The following is a 19862-nucleotide window of genomic DNA, read 5'->3' as shown; positions in this document are numbered from 1 at the left end:
ATGGCATCTGGAAGAGGGAGAAAATAAGCGAATGGTATTTGTAGATTGTTAGATTCATTAACACTGATGAAATAAAAGTGCACATAAGCATAACAGAGATCTCTCTGTGTAAAAACTAAATGAAATCCCCTGAGACTTTTACTTAATTTTTCTTTTGAAGACGTCCTTATGCTGGAATAATTATAATTTATTATAGACATTACATATCTTTTTGTAGTTTAAAATTAAGGATATTGCTCAGTTCGGATCTTGGACATTTTATTTCTAAATGTGGACTGAATATTAAGGGAGTCTTATATTGATATTTGGGGTGTTTGTGACATTTAATATTAGCACTTACCAAAATTGATGTAAAATGGCGTCTAGAGTAACTGAGGGTCATTATTAGTTTTCAAGATTATATAGGTAAGTCATTTCACTGAAGTTATTTTTCTGAGCTTAACACTAACAGTAACAAAGTTTGTTTGTGCATCAGCATTTTTCAAGATATAATGGAGTAGAATGCAACATAATTTGAGTTTTATGTAATGTTGTATTTTGTGTCTAGGATCTTAGAATAAAAGAGATGAGAGGTCATCCTGCCAAGATATAGTATTTTCTAATACTAGTTTAGTAGTCCTATTAAATATGATAATCTTCATAATTTATTTGTGTTTTGACTTCATTCAGTGAATTTTTAATTTATTTTTTTACTGTCTTAAACATTACTAAACTTGATCTGTAAGTGTTCCTTTAGAAACAGTCAGCAAGTACTAGTTTATATGGACTTACTGTAGATTTGAATAAAATTAGGCAACCATCAGTAAACAGTCCCACAATATTTACTTAATATACTGACAAAACAGCTAAACAAACATCTTACTAAACAGAAGGAGAGATCAGGTGTCACTGTTAAGTGGTAGCTGTCAGCTTTCTGCTGCTTTGGGTTGGTTTGTATGCGAAAATGATACATGCGCTGCTAGCTGTGAGAACCTCAGCTGGATAACTGTCATGTAATAAAAAGTGAACACCACAAAAGAAACATCAGTTTGTCTACAGAATTGTTACAGTCTTGGGTAGCACCAACATGCAAGCTGAAAGCCAGACTTGCATTTTGAACTGTTCCAGAAATGCTTAGTTCTTATGCATGTATAATTCAGTGTTTATCTTTTTTGATTTTTAATGTTGGATCTAGTTCTTAATTTACTCTGTTTTGTATATTTGGGGGTTTTTTATTTACCTGGTGGTTCTAAGCCTTCAGAGGTCATGTTTTTCAACTTCACCGTAACAATGAGAACGCGTTATGGTTTTTTATGTGAAAACTAAGATTTGTTTGTGTTGATGCTAACTTGCACAGGTCTGCTGTTACAGTAGCGTAAGTTCTTGTGAACCAATGCAGCCCGCTACACCCAAATGTATGTTGAAATAATTGAATATTTTATACAACTGGAGATAGTGAATGCTGACTGGACATATAAGATGCACAAAAGTATAATGAAGATAAAAGCACAATAAATGTGTCAGTGCAAGGATGTTGATTAACTTGTTGCAGTCAAGAGAAACCCTTTTATTTTCTTTTTAAGTTTTAATTTTCAGAAATTATATGGTCTGTTAAGTTTTGAAGAAAAACAAATTAGTGATTTTTACGTGTTCAGATCAACAGCTGAGGTTACAGATGCTCAGCTTTGTTTCATGTGAATGCTTTCATGAGAAGCTATATGCAAGATTAGTGCCATTGGTTTATATGAATAGGAATGAATTATTTTAAGAAGCAGCATCTTAAAACCGTAATACCAATAAAAATAATGTAATTTTGAGTATTCTGAGTTAATATAGCCTTTGAAAATACCAGTTTCTTGAAGTAGAGGTGTTTTAAAAGCAAAATCTCAATGATTTTGATTTTGTCAATATTGATAAAATAGATTTTTTCTAAGTGTGTTCCTATGGTTTTTGTGATGATTTCGCTGGTTTGGGTTTAAAGTTTGTGACTGAAAAATAAGCGGTTGTATAAGTAGGGTAGGCTTTTAGACTTGTAACTCTATCTTGCTTATGTTTTGGCAATTAGGGTGCAAATGCAGTTCCTTATAGCCTGGAGTTTGACTGAAAGGTTTCGTACTAGTCACCATGTCCCATTGTAGAGCATCTAGAATCACAGAACAGGCACTTAGCCTAGAAGAGTCCACAAAACAGTGAAAGAGATACACTTCTGAAATCCACAAAGCAGTTAACGCTGTGACAGATGTAAGACCTTTAGCTCCAAAGATTGAAAGCAGATGTTAGTGTACCAGGGGAAAAAAAGCAAGAGGGAGCAATGACATCACCTGTGCTCTTGGATCTCAGAGTAGCAGGGACTTTATTATATTAAAAAAGGGCCAGGTGATCCAAAAAGGTGTTACCCTTTTTCAGGCAAAGATTTGGTGGTTGGGGCTTTTTTTGTTGGAAGGAGAGCAAGACAAAATTAAATTTAAAAAAGAAAAAAAAAAGAAGTAAAAATACTTGTTTCATTGACCTGTGGTTTCTTTTCTGATTTTGCAGTGATGAGGCTAACCAAACCTACTTTATTCACCAATATTCCGGTGACTTGTGAAGAAAGAGATTTGCCTGGTATGTCTTTTCTACTGACTGATTATTAAGTATATATGATCAAGTTTAAACAATGTACATCTGAGACTTCGATGTCAGAGGAGTCTTATGACCTCCCACAGATGGTAATCTGAAACAGCAGTGTATTTTATGTTTGGTAATGGCTATAGGAAAATACCGAGGTGCACTCTGCAGCTCTAGACCTGTCACGTTGGGTGCTTGGTGATAATATTGCAAATACGTGACCTCACATTCTGGGCAAATAACACACAAGGAAGGCTGTTGCAAAAGATAAATGTGTAAATGTAGAAAGTTTGGTGTTATTATAGTCTTTATCTGGAGAAAATGCCCTGATAATTAGAACCAACACGTAAATGTTCTATGGAAAATTAATTTGCGAGAATCATTGCTTTTGAATTGTGTTATGCTTGGTGTACAGTCATAAACTGGAAGTCTCTGGGTTGTCCCCCAGTGATAGTTGCAGTCTAGAAGTCAAGTAAAATAAAGAGGCAAAGGAAAGATTCAAGAAAAGAGGATTGTGTGGAGATACAAAGCAAGCAGGGGCAGAAAGTAGGTGGGGTTGATTAATTCTCTTATGTAAGGTGCTTTACTTGGGCAGAATTTCCTTTAAAGTTTAATGTTAATTTGAGAAATGCCTTTGGGATTGCACCCTTCAGGATGTATACTGAATGATTTATTGGACCCAAGTACCTGGAAGTAACTTACGATTTATAGGCAGGCTTATAGAATATCCCTAAACAAGTTGTTTGTAAAATAAGTATGTCTCAGGTAAATTATATCTAAATAAGTGATTAAGTGTTGTAATTTAAATGTAGACAAAGCTTTAGACTTAGAAAATATTTAGATACTAACGATTTGGTATTTTCACAGGTAATCTGTTTAACCAGCTTATGAAAGACGATCCTTCTACTGTGAAGGGAGCAGAAACTTTGATGCTAGGAGAAATGCTAACTTTGCCTCAAAATTTTGGGTAAGAATGAATGATTGGAAGTGTAGCGTACAAGGTTTAGGGTACATAATGATAATGTGTTTATGACTTTTCTTTCTTTTTGAACATCTTTGTTACGCAATGAGATGTTCAGTCGTTTTAAAAATAATCTGTGGCTTGATTTATAAGGTGACATAATATATGAATCTGAGCTGCCTGATGTTCCTTGTCTGTAGCCTGAGTCTGAATGTAATAAGGCTTGAAAGTTGAAAGAAATCTGCAGCTGTAGGTGAATTTCTAAGGTACTGTGCTACTATAAACCACATCTTAATACTAACAGAGTTTACGACAGTGATTTTTGCAGGTACTGTAAGCCATCTTTTTCTTCTCAGATGTCTAACTAGAAAAAGAAATCTGATTGGTTTGTTTGTTTTTGAAGTTGTTTGTCTTAGAAGGATGACATTTACAGATATGGGTGTGAAAATGCCATTGTACTTTTAGGATTTGATCTGACAAACACGTGTGTGCATGTGTGTATATATATTTTAATTAGAACTTAAAGGCATTTCAGCGAAGTACTCTATATTTTTTTTTAATAACTGTTACTAAACATGTTCTAATTTAATTTTATTTAAACACAGAAATATATTTCTGGGAGAGACCTTTTCCAGTTACATTAGTGTACACAATGATAGTAATCAAGTTGTCAAGGACATACTGGTGAAGGTATGTGAAGATAAATCTACTTACTGGATTGATAAAAGTATAAAATATGTTTTCTGTTTCATATAAGTATGTTTTCTGATAATATCTTGTATGTTTAATGCTAATATATAGTCTTTAGGAAATATCTATCATTTTTTTCCAATCCAGAAAATACACCTGGAAATTTGAAACCATAAGATATAAAAATAGAAGTCTTTAAAGATTAAAATGAAAACTAGGATTTTATCAAAAAACCTGATATGCTATAAAGCTCCTCTGGAGAATTAGTATAGTAGAACTTCCACAGCTGAAATATTTGTTTTATATTCACTTGCACTTTCAATTAAGTCATCAAAGCAATTCTCTGTAGAGCATGCATTGACTTGTATTTTGCTTCTATTTCTAATAAGTTATTTTCTACTGCATCTTTTTTTTTGCATTTTCTGATGAACAAATAATACATTGAGAATAGAAATTCCAGAAGTCATTGTGGAACTCAATGTAAAAAGTAAATAGAGGTTTTATAAACTGCATGTTAAATGATTGGACCATTTATATGTATTTTAGAACTTGTCTTTAGCTTTGACAAGTACCTCATCATCTTAACATATCTGAGTTATATTACATGTATAAAAGCCTGTAGTATACAAAATGCTCATTGAAACCTAGTACTTTATAACATAAATTATTTTTCTTTAGGTCGCTTTGAACTGCAGTTCTGTTTTTCTGTCCACAGGCTGATCTGCAGACAAGTTCTCAGCGCTTGAACCTTTCAGCTTCTAGTGCTGCAGTGGCAGAACTTAAACCTGACTGTTGCATTGATGATGTGATCCATCATGAAGTAAAGGAGATAGGGACACACATGTAAGGTTTTAAATTTTTATAAGATTAAATGAAACTGCAGCACGTGTGCTATTCTGTTTCTGCTTTGATACAGGCACAAAATTTAAAGTAATTCAAAATAATTTTTTGAAAAATTGTTTCTTTCAGCTTAGTTTGTGCAGTAAGTTACACTACGCAGACCGGAGAGAAGATGTACTTCAGGAAGTTCTTCAAATTTCAGGTATGGCGTGAAGTATTCTATTCTACTTTTTATAAGTGGGTGAATCTAGAAAACTTATTTTAAAACATTTGATACTTTAAAAGCACTTTTGCTGGGATTCCTGAGGGCCGGCAGTAAATACTGCAGCAAAGAAGGCATTCAGTAACTCTGCCTTCTCTGCATCCTCCCTCACCAGGTCACCCACCTCATTCAGCAGCAGCCCCACATTTTCCCTGGTCTTTCTTTTGCTGCTGAGGTACTTGAAGAAGCCCTTCTCATTGTCCTTGACATCTCTTGCTAGATTTAATTCCAAACAGGCCTTGGCCTTCCTTGTTGCATCCCTGCATACTCTGACAGTGTCCCTATATTCCTTCCAAGTCTCCAGTCCCTTTTTCCATATTTTGTAGACTTCCTTCTTCTGAGCTTTTCCAGAAGTTCCTTGCTCATCCATGTAGCCTCCTGCCTCCTTTTCTAGATTCCTTACTCTTAGTGATGCAGCGATCTTGAGCTTGGAGGAAGTGTTGCTTCAACATTACCCATCTTTCTTGGGCCCCCCTGCCCTCCAGAGCCTTAGCCCATGGGATTCCTCCAAGCAGGTCTTTGAATAGGCCAGAGTTAGCCCTCCTGAAATCCAAGGTGACAGTCCTGCTGACCCCTCTCCTGACTTCTCCCAGAACAGAAAACTCTATCATTTCATGATCACTGCACCCAAGATGGCTTCCAACCACCACTTCACCCACCAGTCCTTCTCTGTTACTGAATAACAGGTCAAGTGGGGCACGTTCCCTGTTTGGTTCTCTCACCAGCTGTCAGAGAGTTGTCTTCCACACACTCCAGGAACCTCCAAGATTGCCTCCTCTCTGCTGAGTTTTATTTCCAACAGACATCTGGCAAGTTGGAGTCCCCCACAAGAAAGAGAGCCCGTGATCATGAGACATCCCCTAGCTGCTTGTAGAATATTTCATCTACCTCCTCACCTTGGTTGGGCGGTCTATAGCAGAACCCCAACATAGTATCTGCCTTGCTATTTTGTTAAGTTTTCTGGGATCTTTTAACTGGTGTTACATTTGAACAGTTTCTTTTTCAACCATTATATGTAGTTTAATACTGTTCAGTAGTGCTTTTTGGTTCTAAACCTTTCTCTGAGTAATTAACACCATTATATTTATGTGGAGAAGGAATGATTGTTTTGTTTTGATTTTTACCGGAATGCCACTTGCAATGTACTGGAATGGATGGAAAGACTGTTTATCAGAAAGAGAGAGAAGACATCAGCATTTAGGGAAATTAACAAGAAGCTTACTGAAGCAAAGTATTCAATGGGAAAAAAACACTTAACCAACAAACACCTAAATTAAAATTTTGCTTTTTCCTGACTAGAGAGGTAGTTATGATGACTTGAAAGATTTAAACATTAGGCCTGGTATAATGCAAAAATCTCTATGAAGGCTACCTTTTAATCTTGAATTCTTCAAGGCTAAAAAATTTGTTCACAGCTTTGAACTTTAGAGGTCTCTCAGGATGTAGAATAGTACACTTATACGTAAACAAAAGTTGCCCTGGCAAAGGGAAATAAATGTCTTCAGCAAGATATTTTAAATTTGGTTAACAGTGCTTTATGCACAAAATTCAAGCACTTAAGAAACAGCACTTCATTATCACCTTTTATATCATCAAATTGTTTTATCTTACTGATTTAATCTCATGCAATTAAAATTATTTACTGCCTTTTTTATTTCTTGTAACAGTTACATTTTCAAGAGGGAAGTGAAGCCTAGTAATGGTTTGTTGCTTAAGCTAATCACATGAATACTTCTCTATTTCATGTATTTTTAGAGAAGCCCTCAGCAACTTCTGTTTGCTGCAGAACACTGAAGAACTTGTAAATATTATATGGTTCTTACTCTTGAGAGCAAGTGCAGACCACTTCAGGATACAAGATGGATGTAATGGTATTTTAAAGACACAGATCTACTTAGTGCACTGGATTTGTCTGGTTTCATAAGAGGCCACTACTTAAGTGGAGAAGTATAGGGTTTTTTTCAATCAAAGCAAACTACTTAGTAGCAAAGCAGTCAAGTGTGCAAATAAGAATCAGCGAGTATATACTCTGAATTGTGAGGTTTTAGCTGAGTTGATTGTATCATATATTCCATTAGACACCTGTACTGTGTAAGATCAAAAAGAAAAATAACGTCCTAGCACTTATAAATAGTTTATGCTGAAGCTGTCTGAAAAAACAATTGTCAATTTCTTTTTTTTCCATTTTATTCAGGTTCTTAAACCACTAGATGTGAAAACCAAATTCTACAATGCTGAGGTAAGCAAGAGCTGTGTGTATTGGGGTTTATTTTGGTGTGCTGCATTTATTTCACGTTAGGTGGTTAGATTAAATTCAAAGAGCTTCTTAAGTAAGTGTTTCTGAGAAAGATGATCCATTCTGAAGGGAAAAAATTAGATGGTGGGTTTATATAATTTAGTTTAAAAATAGATATACTTGTGAGGAAGAGGGGAAAGAGATGGTAACTAAGGCAGACATGTCAGGACCTTAATGCGATTGACTGACAATTTTGCATATTTTCTGCTTTCCCGTCAACTCAAGTACTTTCAGTTATTGCTTCTATATTTAAGCTGATAGAGTGCTTACTGTAAGGGAGATTAATTGTTCACAAAGCAGATAATAATTTACCAGATTGGGGAAATTTAAATTTAATTTCCTCAATGTAAATATGATTCCTCTGTTCAATAATTTAATTTTTAGGTTTGTGAAAGTTATACAGAGTGCTTGAAAACTAAATTACCTCATATATGCCTTGTATATTTATTTGGACATACTTAGGCATCTGTCTGGCTATTTATGGGAAGAATTTTAACTGAATGTGACACAGATAGTGGAAACTCTTACAAATTACATATAGCTTTCTTTGTATTTGTAGATATTCCTTGTGGATGTATGTATTATCTAGATCTGTTGTAGGGTATAAACTTCCACAATGTGTCATTACACAGGAAGTTAGGGCATTGGTTTCCATCATTATCGCTTACCTGCTTTGTGATAGTGAGCAAGCAGCTTAATTTTGTGAGCATTGTATTCTGTATTGTTTGTATCTTTGCAACTGATACTGGCAAAGTACTTGGAGAGCTTCTGTTTTGAGTATGAAACTTTTTCCGTAACCCCTGAAGTATGGTCAGCTATTACATTGCTATTCATTTGGTTGAAAACCTTCATTAGTATTCTTAAACAATTTGTTTGAAATAGTTCAAAAAACAGAGTGAATTTGTAGTTGTTTTATATTGGGAGAAAAAAAGACCAAAGTGTCATTGAGAGGAGAATAAAATTTATGGAATGTTGGCAATTTAAAAAATAAGTTAAGTAGAAAATATTGTGCTCTCCTGTTTATTCTTAACTAAGCAGATATATGTGCTATGAATTTCCATGTAGAAAAGCAGAGAGTCTCCAAATCTATTGTTCTAATTATTTATCTCAATCCTAATCACACCTGGGGTTCATCATGCAAGATTATGGCTGTAGAAGTGTGAAAGGTGTATTTCTTTCCCTTCCTGACAGTATCAGTAGAGAAAACAGGGAGAAATGACAGATAAGAATTTCTGTTCTACAAATGAGGATTCCAGATGCAAAGATCTGTCTTGTTCAGAGTTGGATAGGAGACTTTCCATAAGGATTTTCTGTCTGCTGTGAATGAATAGCATGTAAATTATGAGACATTTAATATATAATGTATAAATTATTTAGAAGGAGGATGAATCAAGACATAGGTCATAACTGATTTAAATATTGTAGTACAGAGGAAAAGAGAAAAACATTATCCTAAAAATATCTTGGTACATGTGTCTAGGCCACAGGCTTCAATTCTTAGGTTGACCAGGTGTGAGATAGCTGAATAGGGTTGGAACATCAAGGGCTTTATAGAAGTGGTGTTATCCATAAATTGGAATATCTGGAAATGTCTCCTGCTGTGATTTAAGAACAAAAATAATCCTAAGAAACTAGGTAATTCCTCTGGGAACAAAACAAAGCTCCATTTTGTGGGTGGACTATATAATTGTTTCAGATCTAAAATACATAGTAGGGGAAAGGAGACAGATAAATTAAATGGTGCTGTCTCTCTATACTTTGCATGTAAATTTTGTTTTGTGCTGAAATGATTCATAATGAATGGGAATAAAAACATCTAAGGTAAATTCTGGGCAAATTTTTGAAAAGTATTCTTTTATTACAAAATTGTTTTACTGACTGACTTTGACAAGGGACTTAATAAACTCCATTCCTCAATTGGCCACCAATTCCTCATGATAAAGATCTATGGAGAAGCTTTGGTGTCCAAGCTGGTATTTGTGGTTTTTTGGTTTTGTGTTCCCCCCCAACCCCCAAAAGGTTTTAAAAGGCTGCTTTGATGCCTTTTGTTGTTCCTCTTCAGGAATTTATGCAACTCTTATTACCATAGTGTCATCATGATTGCTTGAAGAAATTTTTTTTTAAGATTTTGGATTATATTAATTGAGCAATTCTCATTTGCCTAACAAATGGATATAGTACCATTCATATTTAATTTCTGAAAGTATATAAAGTGCTGCTGTGTGTTGTGACCACAGAAATAAAATAAAATTAAAAAAACTAGAAATAAGTCTTTGGCTAGATGTTGTATGTGATACTACATTGCTGTCAAAGTACCAAGACCTTCCCTGAAGGTTTTTATTCTTGGGAGCAGGGCAGAAAAAAAAAAATGGTATGTGTCAGTTATTAGTTAACTAAAAGTCTTTAAAGGTTGACTAACCAGTTCAACTGTTATCATTAATATTGCAGATGTCATGCTATCTATTCATAAAGTCTGTCACTAAAACTATTTTCTACTAGAAATTGTAATCCATAATTTCATTTTTTCTAAGACAATGAATGATGCTGAACCTTAATTTTCTTGCTTGTTGCTCATATTGCAGTAGCATACAAATCAGTTTGATCACTGAAATTTGTGCATAGAATGCATGCCCTGTCACTGTGACCCGCTGCAATCCTCAGATTGAATTACCAGCTCCAGTCTATAGAAAGTCTCTCACTGCCTTTGGTCTGCTGTGGAAAAGGCTTGTAAAAGGTTCTGTTCCTGCAAACACGCATAGGGAGGCAAATATGCAGTCACTTAAGAAAAAGTTTGCAATTGAAGCTGTGTTTTTGGAATGATAGATATTTTTAAAAGTTTTTTCCTGCTTATGTTATGCCAAATTTTGTTAAGAGCTGCAGTATTGTAGCTTTGCTAGTACCCATTACTACATTATTTTTATTTTGAGACCTTATATACGTGGATACTTTAAATTGTCTATAAAATGACAAGGACTGTTTTTCCATTTCATATGCAACCCATTGCATGGATTCAAATTCAGGACAAACTTTAAACTTGCTCAAAAACTAACTCTTTTTGGGGGGTCAGTTTGTTCTACTATATCTTATCTGTGACTTGTGTGCCTTAGGCTGTACTTTGGATCGGTTCTGAAGCAAAGCTAGCTAAACCATATAGCAAATAGTAGCTATAACATATTAGAAATGTAGTTTCATCTTTGTTTGCATCCGTTTTTATTTACATTTCTGTCTTACTAATGCTTTCTTGTTTAGATGGTGCAAAAAAATGCAGAAATGCATTTTATTTGAAAGTTAGCCTCCTTTTTCTTTAACATTTAACCCTAATTTCTCTAATGTGTTCTTTTTTTATTTTCCCATTAGAGTGACCTCAGTTCTGTGGTAATTTTTATTTATTTTTTTATAAATATGTATGCTTTTTTAATTGCCTATCTGTCTCTGTGCTTGTTGACATTCTTTTAAAAACATAATGGAAAAGCAATGTTTGTTCTGCATATCATAAACTGATGTTTTCTCATCTATATATGGGCAGCTAATCATTTAAATGGTTAGCTCTTTCTTTAATACCCATTGTTGAAACTAGAAGTTGTTTATTACAGACTCTTGCTTGTGAGGGTCCTCCTATAAAGTACCTTACCAAAATTTTACTAGATTCGTTATTTGAAAATGAGAGTTAATCCCTCCTAATTTTTTCCTGCTTTTGACCCGTAGAAATATAGGTTTTACTACAGCATTGCTTGTGTGAGCTGTGACAGAACTTTTCATGTCTGGTTGGTGGAGACAGTGGGTTTGAGGAGAGAGCAGCAGTTGGATGTTCTTCCTTCTTTTTGCTAGCTGGAACTGCACTTTCCAACTTTTAACTGCATGTTGATGAGTTAGGATGGTAACTTCTGCAGTCTGATTTCACTTTAAAGTGTGCCTTGCATTAAAATAAACTGAATTCTTCTGAAATACTTAAAGTTTTTTTTAAAACCATATGATATTAAACCAAGTTAGGAGTAACACAAAACTAACTTGCTTTTTCATTATGCTGCTTGTTTTTTCTTTTCCCTTTCAAATGAGCTTTTTCTAAATTTCTGCGTATGGTTGCTGCATTGAAAACAACTAAAATTTGGGTAAATGGACACTTTGAGCAATGGATTTATGGGATATAAACAGTATAAATTTAAGTGACAGTCAGGTGGTAGTAGTAATGATTACTGAGAGCCATGTTTTACTCGAGGTTATTTCCAGCTCCTTTGGCAAGTGTGAGGTCGGTCCATAACCTGTGGAGCTTGCAGTTTTCATTACTATGTATATGCTATCATCTGGTTTGTGTTAAACATGTTTATAAGGCACAACAAATAGTTCCAGTACCATTCTATATTTCTCCTTCTAATACAATGCATTTTGAGACTAAAAATATTTTTACTATTTTGTCCCACTTTTATTTTGTAATTTACAAGCAAGACTCCATTTGTATAATGAAGTCATTTATTTATACTGATTAAAAAGGACTGTAAGCTTCCTTCCACATGAAAATACTTTAAAAAAAAATATCATAACAAAATACCTAAACTGCTTCAAACTGAATTTATAGAATAGAATATTTCATTGGAAGGGACCTACAACAATCATCTAGTCCAGCTGCCTGAATCAATAACTCCCTTGTATATGTTGATTTGTTACCTCCCCTCCCCTTTTTTTTAATTGGCCCTTCTTTTTTTTTTTTTTGCTTTGTTTTGTTTTGTTTTTTTTTCATTTCTCCAGGGGCTCATATCTCTAGTAGACTGAGCCTTCCATAATTATTCTACCCTGAGATTTAGAGCTGCAAAGTGACTTCACTGGTCTGCAATTCCACAGAAGAAGTGAGGCAAAAAACACCTCTATTTTTATGGTTTTTCAGCTTCTGAAGTTTAAGAGTCTGTACCTTTCATTTCTGTACTGAGTGACTTCACTGGTCTGCAATTCCACAGAAGTGAGGCAAAAAACACCTCTATTTTTACGGTTTTTCAGCTTCTGAAGTTTAACAGTCTGTACCTTTCATTTCTGTACTAGAATTGGTCCTTATATACCATCTTCAGGCATTAGCTTTGTTTAACAGATACATCTTATAGGAGGTTTTGAAGGTAGAGCACCAGTTAAATTGTTGGATCCCCGTAATATTGGTAACCATTGGCATGATACAACTGAGTGAGAGAGGTTGGTTTTTGGTTTTTAGATAGTACATGAATGTTTCATAATAATAATAAAGTCTCAGGGCATGTAACTGAACTATTTTACTTCCATTAAAGAAAACCAAACACATTTTAATTTTTTACACAGCTTGATGCACTAGTAACCTGGCATGGCATGTCGTTGTGCACTGCAATTCCTTTCCATTTATTCTATTTTTTCTTTTTTAATAATTTGGAGTAAAACCTGAGTTGCTGTTGAGTTGATGAAAGTCTTGGAAAGTGGTGCTCTGATGCATTACAAATAAGCAATAGCTAGAACATAGTGAAATTATCCCACATCCATTGTTTGGCAACATACCTGTTGACTAACACTTTTGCTCCTATTGTTACTGGGATTAAGGTTTTTTTCTTGCATTAATTAATTTGATTTGCAGGCATGAACTAAACACATGTGACTTTTTTTTTTTAACAATAGGACTGTCTACTCTTTTCAATAACATAAATCACATTTTAATGAACTTGCACTTTTGTGTTTTGTTTTGTTTTTTTTTCCAGACAGATGAAGTGTTTCTGGAAGCTCAGATTCAGAATATCACTACCTCTCCAATGTTTATGGAGAAGGTTTCTTTAGAGCCATCTATGATGTACAATGTTACAGAACTGAACACAGTTGACACAGCAGGGGAAAGGTATGTTCAGATTCAGGACACTTGACTTTGAAACTCTGTATTATGATTTCGTGAGATATAAGCATTGCAGTTTAGTGAGTTGTCTAATGGAGGGATTGTACTTCTTTGCTTGGTTATAAAGATCAAATTCTTGTTATGTATTCAGCTGGAAAAGCTGTTAAGAGTTTTCTTTTTATAGAGACTGTTCTTAAAATTTTGTAATGCTACCTAGTAGACAAATCCCCAGCTTAATCCTCAAATAATTGGCAATATGGATGACATGTTAACATGAAAACATACTACTTCTTCAGTATCTCCTATACAATATTGAGCCCATGTCTGGTTCTGACTTGATCTGTGCATACATACTTAGTCTTACAGGACTCATCTGACATGTCCTTGCTTCCTTCTAGTAGACTGGTAACTGTTTTCAATTGTTCTAAGCAAGATCTAGCAAGGCAGCAGTCAAGGTAAATTGGTGGAACATTCTTATAGGTTCTTAGAATATAAAAATTCGTCATGCTGAAAAAAATTAAATGTCATTTAATGTCAATTAGTAAAACTCTAAACACCAGAAGAATTTTCTTTCTGTGTTCAGTAAACTGTTGTGGATAGAAAGGCTTGTTATATCTGTGTAGAAGTTAATTTTGGCTGTTAGTGTTTTGCAGTTGCTTGGGGTTTTGGAGGAGGTGATATTTGGGTGCTTCTGCAGTGGGGGTTGAAGTGGAAATTCTGTTGTCTTCTGGCCTGTTGAAGGCTTCGCCTGCACCATAGTGGAGAATTGTTCTCACAAAGTGTTTGCATCCACTGTAATGATTCTTGTCCTGAATGGGAGTCTTAGGCTCATGACACTGAGGTTTACTAGGAGGGAACCAAATAGCAGAAGCAAAATTACCAGCATTGTTTAAATGCTAAGAAGCCAGGTAATAAATTACAGTGTAGCAAAGCGGATTTCCACCTCAGTTTTCTCTGCCTTAGATGACTCATTTTTTTTCCCCTTGATCCTTGATGCCATATAAATTCTAGAACTGTTTTCTGTTGTGAAAACACAAAAAATTCTGTGTGTTTTGCCATGAATAAAATACACACATAGACTGGTGAGGGATGGGAAAGAGGTTGGGTTTTTAAGTCTTCCTAAAAATAACTGTTTAAAGTAAGACCCAATTTTTTTTTTCTTTTAGTGAGTCTACTTTTGGTTCAAGGACTTATTTACAACCTATGGATACACGTCAGTACTTATATTGCTTAAAACCAAAGCAAGAATTTGCAGAGAAAGCTGGAGTAATAAAAGGTGTAACAGTGATTGGTAAACTAGACATTGTGTGGAAAACTAATCTGGGTGAACGAGGAAGGCTGCAAACTAGCCAGCTCCAAAGAATGGTAAGTTCAACTGAAGCATCAATTTTACTTAGCATCCATTTTTAAGGCAACTCAATGAACAATTTAATAATGACTTGAAGGAGAAGTTCAAGCTGCTTACTTTGGACCTCATTCTGAATTAATATGTTTCTATATGTATTTGAGAAAGTTATTGAATACATTTGGTCAGTGAAGCGTGGAAAAAACACTATTCAAGAGACTGTAGCTGAACAAAAACATTGTTGTTCCTTTTTGTCATGTGAATGGCAACACTTCTTGTTTTCTTGAGGATTTGTTTTCTGGCACGTAACATGCCTTCCTTTTTGCATAGCACCAAACAACATAACTTAATGGATTGTGCACTTGAATTGCAAGAATTAAGTAACCTATGTAGCAAAATACTCTGGTTAGAATAAAATTAACTTGGATGCCATTTGGCAACAAACTGAAAAGCAGTGACAAAAGATCTACTTTGAGTATGCTAACTGTTGATGTATAAGTCTGCTCCCTCATTCATACAGACATTTTAGCTTCAACAAACAATTTTTATGTATAGGATAATGCTATTTATCTTTCATGTCTACAGTTTTGATTTAATCTATTCTAGTCTGGTTGATTTAGAAATTGTTCGTTAATTGTAATTACTAGCTTGCTTAAGTCAGCTGCACAGCCTGTCTACTCTAATGCCTAAACCTCACTTGCACCTTTTGTATTGAGGGTGGTGTAATATGTGAGAGAAGTAAAAAAGCTTTGTCAGTTTAACTTAGTCTGAGTTCACAAAACTTGTAATCGGGTTTCTGCCTTGGTCTTTCCCCCTGCCCCCATCTAGTAGTAAATTGAGCAATTCTATAGGGAAATCAAATTGACTTGGAACAGGCAAGCAAACTTGGACCCTGGAAATTCACAGCTAAGTTGCTAAAACTTCTCTTTGTTTTTAATTGAAGTGTTAACATATCTGCATAACCTCATCAAATCAGAAACTGCCCTTTTTTCTAAGCCTTACTGCTGTTACTTTGACACTTGTTGCTTGTTTATTAACCAATAAACTGTCCTGTTTTCAACTGACCTTTCCTATTTCTCTTCAAAGATTCCCCCCCCCCAAATCAGTATTCTATCACTCTGCATGCCTTCTTGTTGAACCTTTGAGAAATGCACTTTGAAATACAGTGAGATTAACAGAACTCCACACTCCAGGATTAGTTTTAGTCATCCATCACTGTTTCATGCTAGTGATTAACAGATAAACTGAGCTATTTTATGTACTTTGAGCAACATCTGTCTTTGGAAAAGCAGCAAACAGTTTTTGGGGTTTTTTTGCTCTTTGAATTGCAGTGCAACTCCCTGTTGTCTTCTCCTCATCTTTTAAGTGCTATCAGATTATTTAATTTCTAGGCTTCTTCCATTGTTGTCCTCCTAATCCATTTATTAGCCCTGTAACCATTGTTTCCCCCACAAGCCCAGAATTTTACCTGTACTGTGCCCCTCCATCATTGTTTTGGTTCAGATCAGAAATGCACTTGTGGTACAAGTATCCTGGATCACCCCACGTACAATAATTTGGGTTTTTTTGTGGAGTGGTCTTGGAATTCACAACTACATTCTTTTTGAGTGACATTTAACCAGACAGATGCATGTCCACAGTATGCCAAGGGTGCTCCACCTGCTCATGGGCATTCAGTCCAGGGCTAGACTGGAACAGTCCAAAGTTAAAGAACATTATTCTTGTTTACCACAAGCAAGGAATTGTCTAGTTAATTCCATACTCTGAGCAATTACCTCATTTTTGGATGAAAACTACTTTCCTCCTTTTGGTGTTACTGTAAGGCCTTTACCTCTAGCCATCAGCTGTTGCAGGTATCTCATTGTTAAGGGCAACACGTATGTTCTGGTTTAGGCCTTTTCATCTGCTCTCATCCTCTCTTGATTTGAATTGCTGCTAAGTTTATCCTAAAAAATACTGCTTTTATTGTTGTTTGGTTTTTTTTTCCTTAATATAGCTCTTAAAATAAGAGTCTAATGTTATGACAAACTACTGGTTGTTTAGGGAACTGGGTATAATTTTTCCAGTACATTCCTTCCTGTCACCTAGTACAGCTAAAAATCTGTGCCTTTTTCCAGTGCTGGATAAATTACTTCTCTTTCTTGAAAACTTCCAAACTTACATTGCTCAACTGGTCTGAAGTCTCAATCGGTTGACATCCCTTTGCTCACGCTGATATCCAATTTAATACACTTTCTAAAATGTCATCCATCTTCAGTCTGTAATGAACTGTATATGACTAAAACCTGTTCCCAACCTGTCAGACACTGGCTTTCTGGACTTCTTTGGGAATATCTTTTAATCAAGCTGTAAATGTAACTTTGACTACAGCAACCTCCTGTGAGCAGAATTGGAACATGTATCACAACTAAGCCTTGTCAGGCAGGACAAATTTTTCCCTTGTTTTTCCCTTGCAATCTATAATTTTTGGGGACTGAAAATCTAAAGCTTTTTACCTGAAGGTTACCATCTTGAATCAGCCCTTTCTAGTAGTAACTAGGATATTTATCATAGATTTGTTAGTAGACTATATGAAATGTGTTCAGCTCTTGACAGAATTGGGTAGTTGACAGGTGTTTGTATCATGTGCCTTTCTAACTGGTGGCAATTCATTATTTAGGCAGATAGCAGATGGATGTGCCAAACAGGTCTTAGAATAAAGCTGATCTTCTTGGGAACTGTATACAAGTGTTCAAACTTTAAGGATGTGAACTATCTGAAAAACTTAGTAATAAAGATCATGCTTGCCTAATTAATTGTTAAACCTATCAAGAAGGTGGTCATCAGTAGTGGATGGAGCACGACTGTGATTTGGGTACAAATCAAAAGCACAAAGTCAATTTTCTTTCTTCAGATTCCTCTTACTCCAAGCTTGTTGCAGTAAGTGAAAACTTGAGCAGTAAAAACTTCAGCTTTACTATCCAGCATCTGAGAATATACATTCTTGTACCTTCTCAGGCTCCTGGTTATGGTGATGTAAGGCTTTCTTTGGAGACAATACCAGACACCGTAAATTTGGAAGAACCTTTTGACATTACATGTAAAATAACAAATTGCAGGTAATGATGTCATGTGATTCTTGTGCTTTTTCATGAGTGGGTAAGTTGTGGCTGTCTTTGTCTCATTTTTCAGGACTTTCTCCTGAAACAAATCAAACCTGACTTTACTATGAGTTGTAGCAACATGAAACTACTTGAAACATACCTTTTGGATTACAATGATTTTAAAAAACCCAAAGAAACAAAAAAAACCCGCCTTCTGTCATGATCTGTTAATACCATTTGAACTAGGAGATTGCCAGAAAATTGTAGTGGAATTCCATGGAACTGGCTTGCAGTATCATTTAAGATGGCACCCCATACTTAAATCACAAAGCATATGAATTCTTCTTAGTCAATCATCTAATAACAAAACGAGCATGTTTATAGGATTTTTTTAACTACAAGTAATTTTATCAGAATAAGTGATGCTTTTTAAGTCCAGTCTGATTTTACTGCTAGTTCTGCACCACTGCTAGAATGCCTGCTAAACGTTGCTACCATGATTTTTTGTATGTCTTTATCCATGTTTTGACTTGATTTGTGTTTACAGAAGGATCTCCGGTAGCCCTTTATAAAAGGGTTGCAAGAGTGACACTTAAATAAAGTAATTCTACACAGAAGTTGAAGCCAGGGACTAAAGCGGGTACTTCTCATTAAAATCTTGTACTGCATCCAAATTGTGAGCAGTATTACCCAGCTATCCTGTATTGCTAAACCCATGACAGGATGCTTGTGTCAGACAGAGCTATATGCAACTGAATTACTTTGCGTCCCAGTAAATCTTGCTTGCTGCCTTATAAATATTTATAAATGCTTGATTAATAGTGAACTGAATAATAATCAAGCTTTTACATGTCTGCAGTCCTTGAATGCTTAAAAAAAATCCCACAGGTTTATTCTTGCTTTTGAATTTCCTCTAGCAGTGAAAGGACTATGGATCTGGTTTTAGAAATGTGCAATACTAATTCCATCCACTGGTGTGGAGTTTCAGGAAGGCAACTTGGAAAGCTTCACCCGAGTTCATCCCTCCATCTCGCACTTACATTGTTGTCTTCAGTACAGGGATTGCAAGTAAGTCCTGATAGCATAGTTTTGTTATAAAATACCTGGTTTATAAGCTTAGTAATTCTTTCTAATAATAACTCTTATAAATATTTTCCCTTTCTAGAGTGTCTCTGGCTTAAGACTTACAGACACGTTTTTGAAGAGAACATATGAGTATGATGATATTGCACAAGTCTGTGTAGTTTCTTCAGAAGTCAAACAAAGCTGAAGAAAAAATTCTGTATTTCTGCTGGGCTTTTTTCTTTTTTTGGACCAACTTCTTGATGGTTTTGCAGCTGAAATCATTAAAATGTGTACAAACAAAACCAAATCCCTATATATCTACAAACAAATGTAACTATGCTTATTTAATTTCTCTGAGCATTTTTTGAATGTTTTAAAATCTTTTAAAAACATGCATATGAATTTTATCTCCTGAAAATAAAGCCTTTGAAAAAAGTGGGGCTCTAGAAAATTATATTGCATTAACATCACCTCAGAGCAGGGTGGTGAGATTGATATGAAAGAGTAGCACTTTGTACTTATTTTCATTATTTTATTTTTTAAATATTGAAAGTTTAAAAATCGTGGTTCTGACAAAACTGCTTCAGTTTGAAGGAACTGGCCTTTTACAGACAAGTTCCTGAATCCAGACCCCTGTAAGAAAAACACAGTGTGTACCTTGTGTACTTTTGTGGTACGTGCATAGCCATAAGAACTAGAGCCTGAGAACGGCATGAGGTGAGAGACTGCAGCTGGCACTGCTGAGGCACTAGCAGCAAGGAAGTAGAGCATCAGCCAAAGAATGTGCTGGTTGGGGCTCAGTCTTTTGAAAGGAATAACACAGCAAATCTGTCCCAATTAGCTGCGGTCTTGTGCAGAGCTGTGTGTCCCTGCAATACAGGGCATGCTGTGAACAGGCACG

General features: G+C 35.2%; 1 protein-coding gene across 2 annotated transcripts; it reads left to right on the top strand.

The window, feature by feature from the left end:
* Positions 1-2516: 2516 nt before the first annotated feature.
* Positions 2517-19396, top strand: TRAPPC13 (trafficking protein particle complex subunit 13). 2 transcript variants are annotated; one of them, XM_029085779.1, is made up of 11 exons: positions 2517-2583; positions 3454-3553; positions 4153-4237; positions 4953-5080; positions 5207-5279; positions 7534-7578; positions 13341-13474; positions 14635-14833; positions 17811-17911; positions 18817-18964; positions 19062-19396. In XM_029085779.1, exons 1-11 carry the CDS (start codon positions 2517-2519, stop codon positions 19164-19166), a joined length of 1185 nt encoding a protein of 394 aa, XP_028941612.1. In that variant the 3' UTR covers positions 19167-19396. The 2 variants fall into 2 exon arrangements, with proteins under 2 accessions (XP_028941612.1, XP_010169531.1); XM_010171229.1 differs by having other exon boundaries at positions 18814-18964; positions 19062-19386.
* Positions 19397-19862: the final 466 nt, after the last annotated feature.

This window comes from Antrostomus carolinensis, unplaced genomic scaffold (assembly GCF_000700745.2).
Source record: "Antrostomus carolinensis isolate BGI_N321 unplaced genomic scaffold, ASM70074v2 scaffold14737, whole genome shotgun sequence".
Lineage (NCBI taxonomy): Eukaryota > Metazoa > Chordata > Aves > Caprimulgiformes > Caprimulgidae > Antrostomus > Antrostomus carolinensis.
Note: the sequence above shows the minus strand (reverse complement) of the source record. Positions and strands in the feature narration are given on the sequence as shown.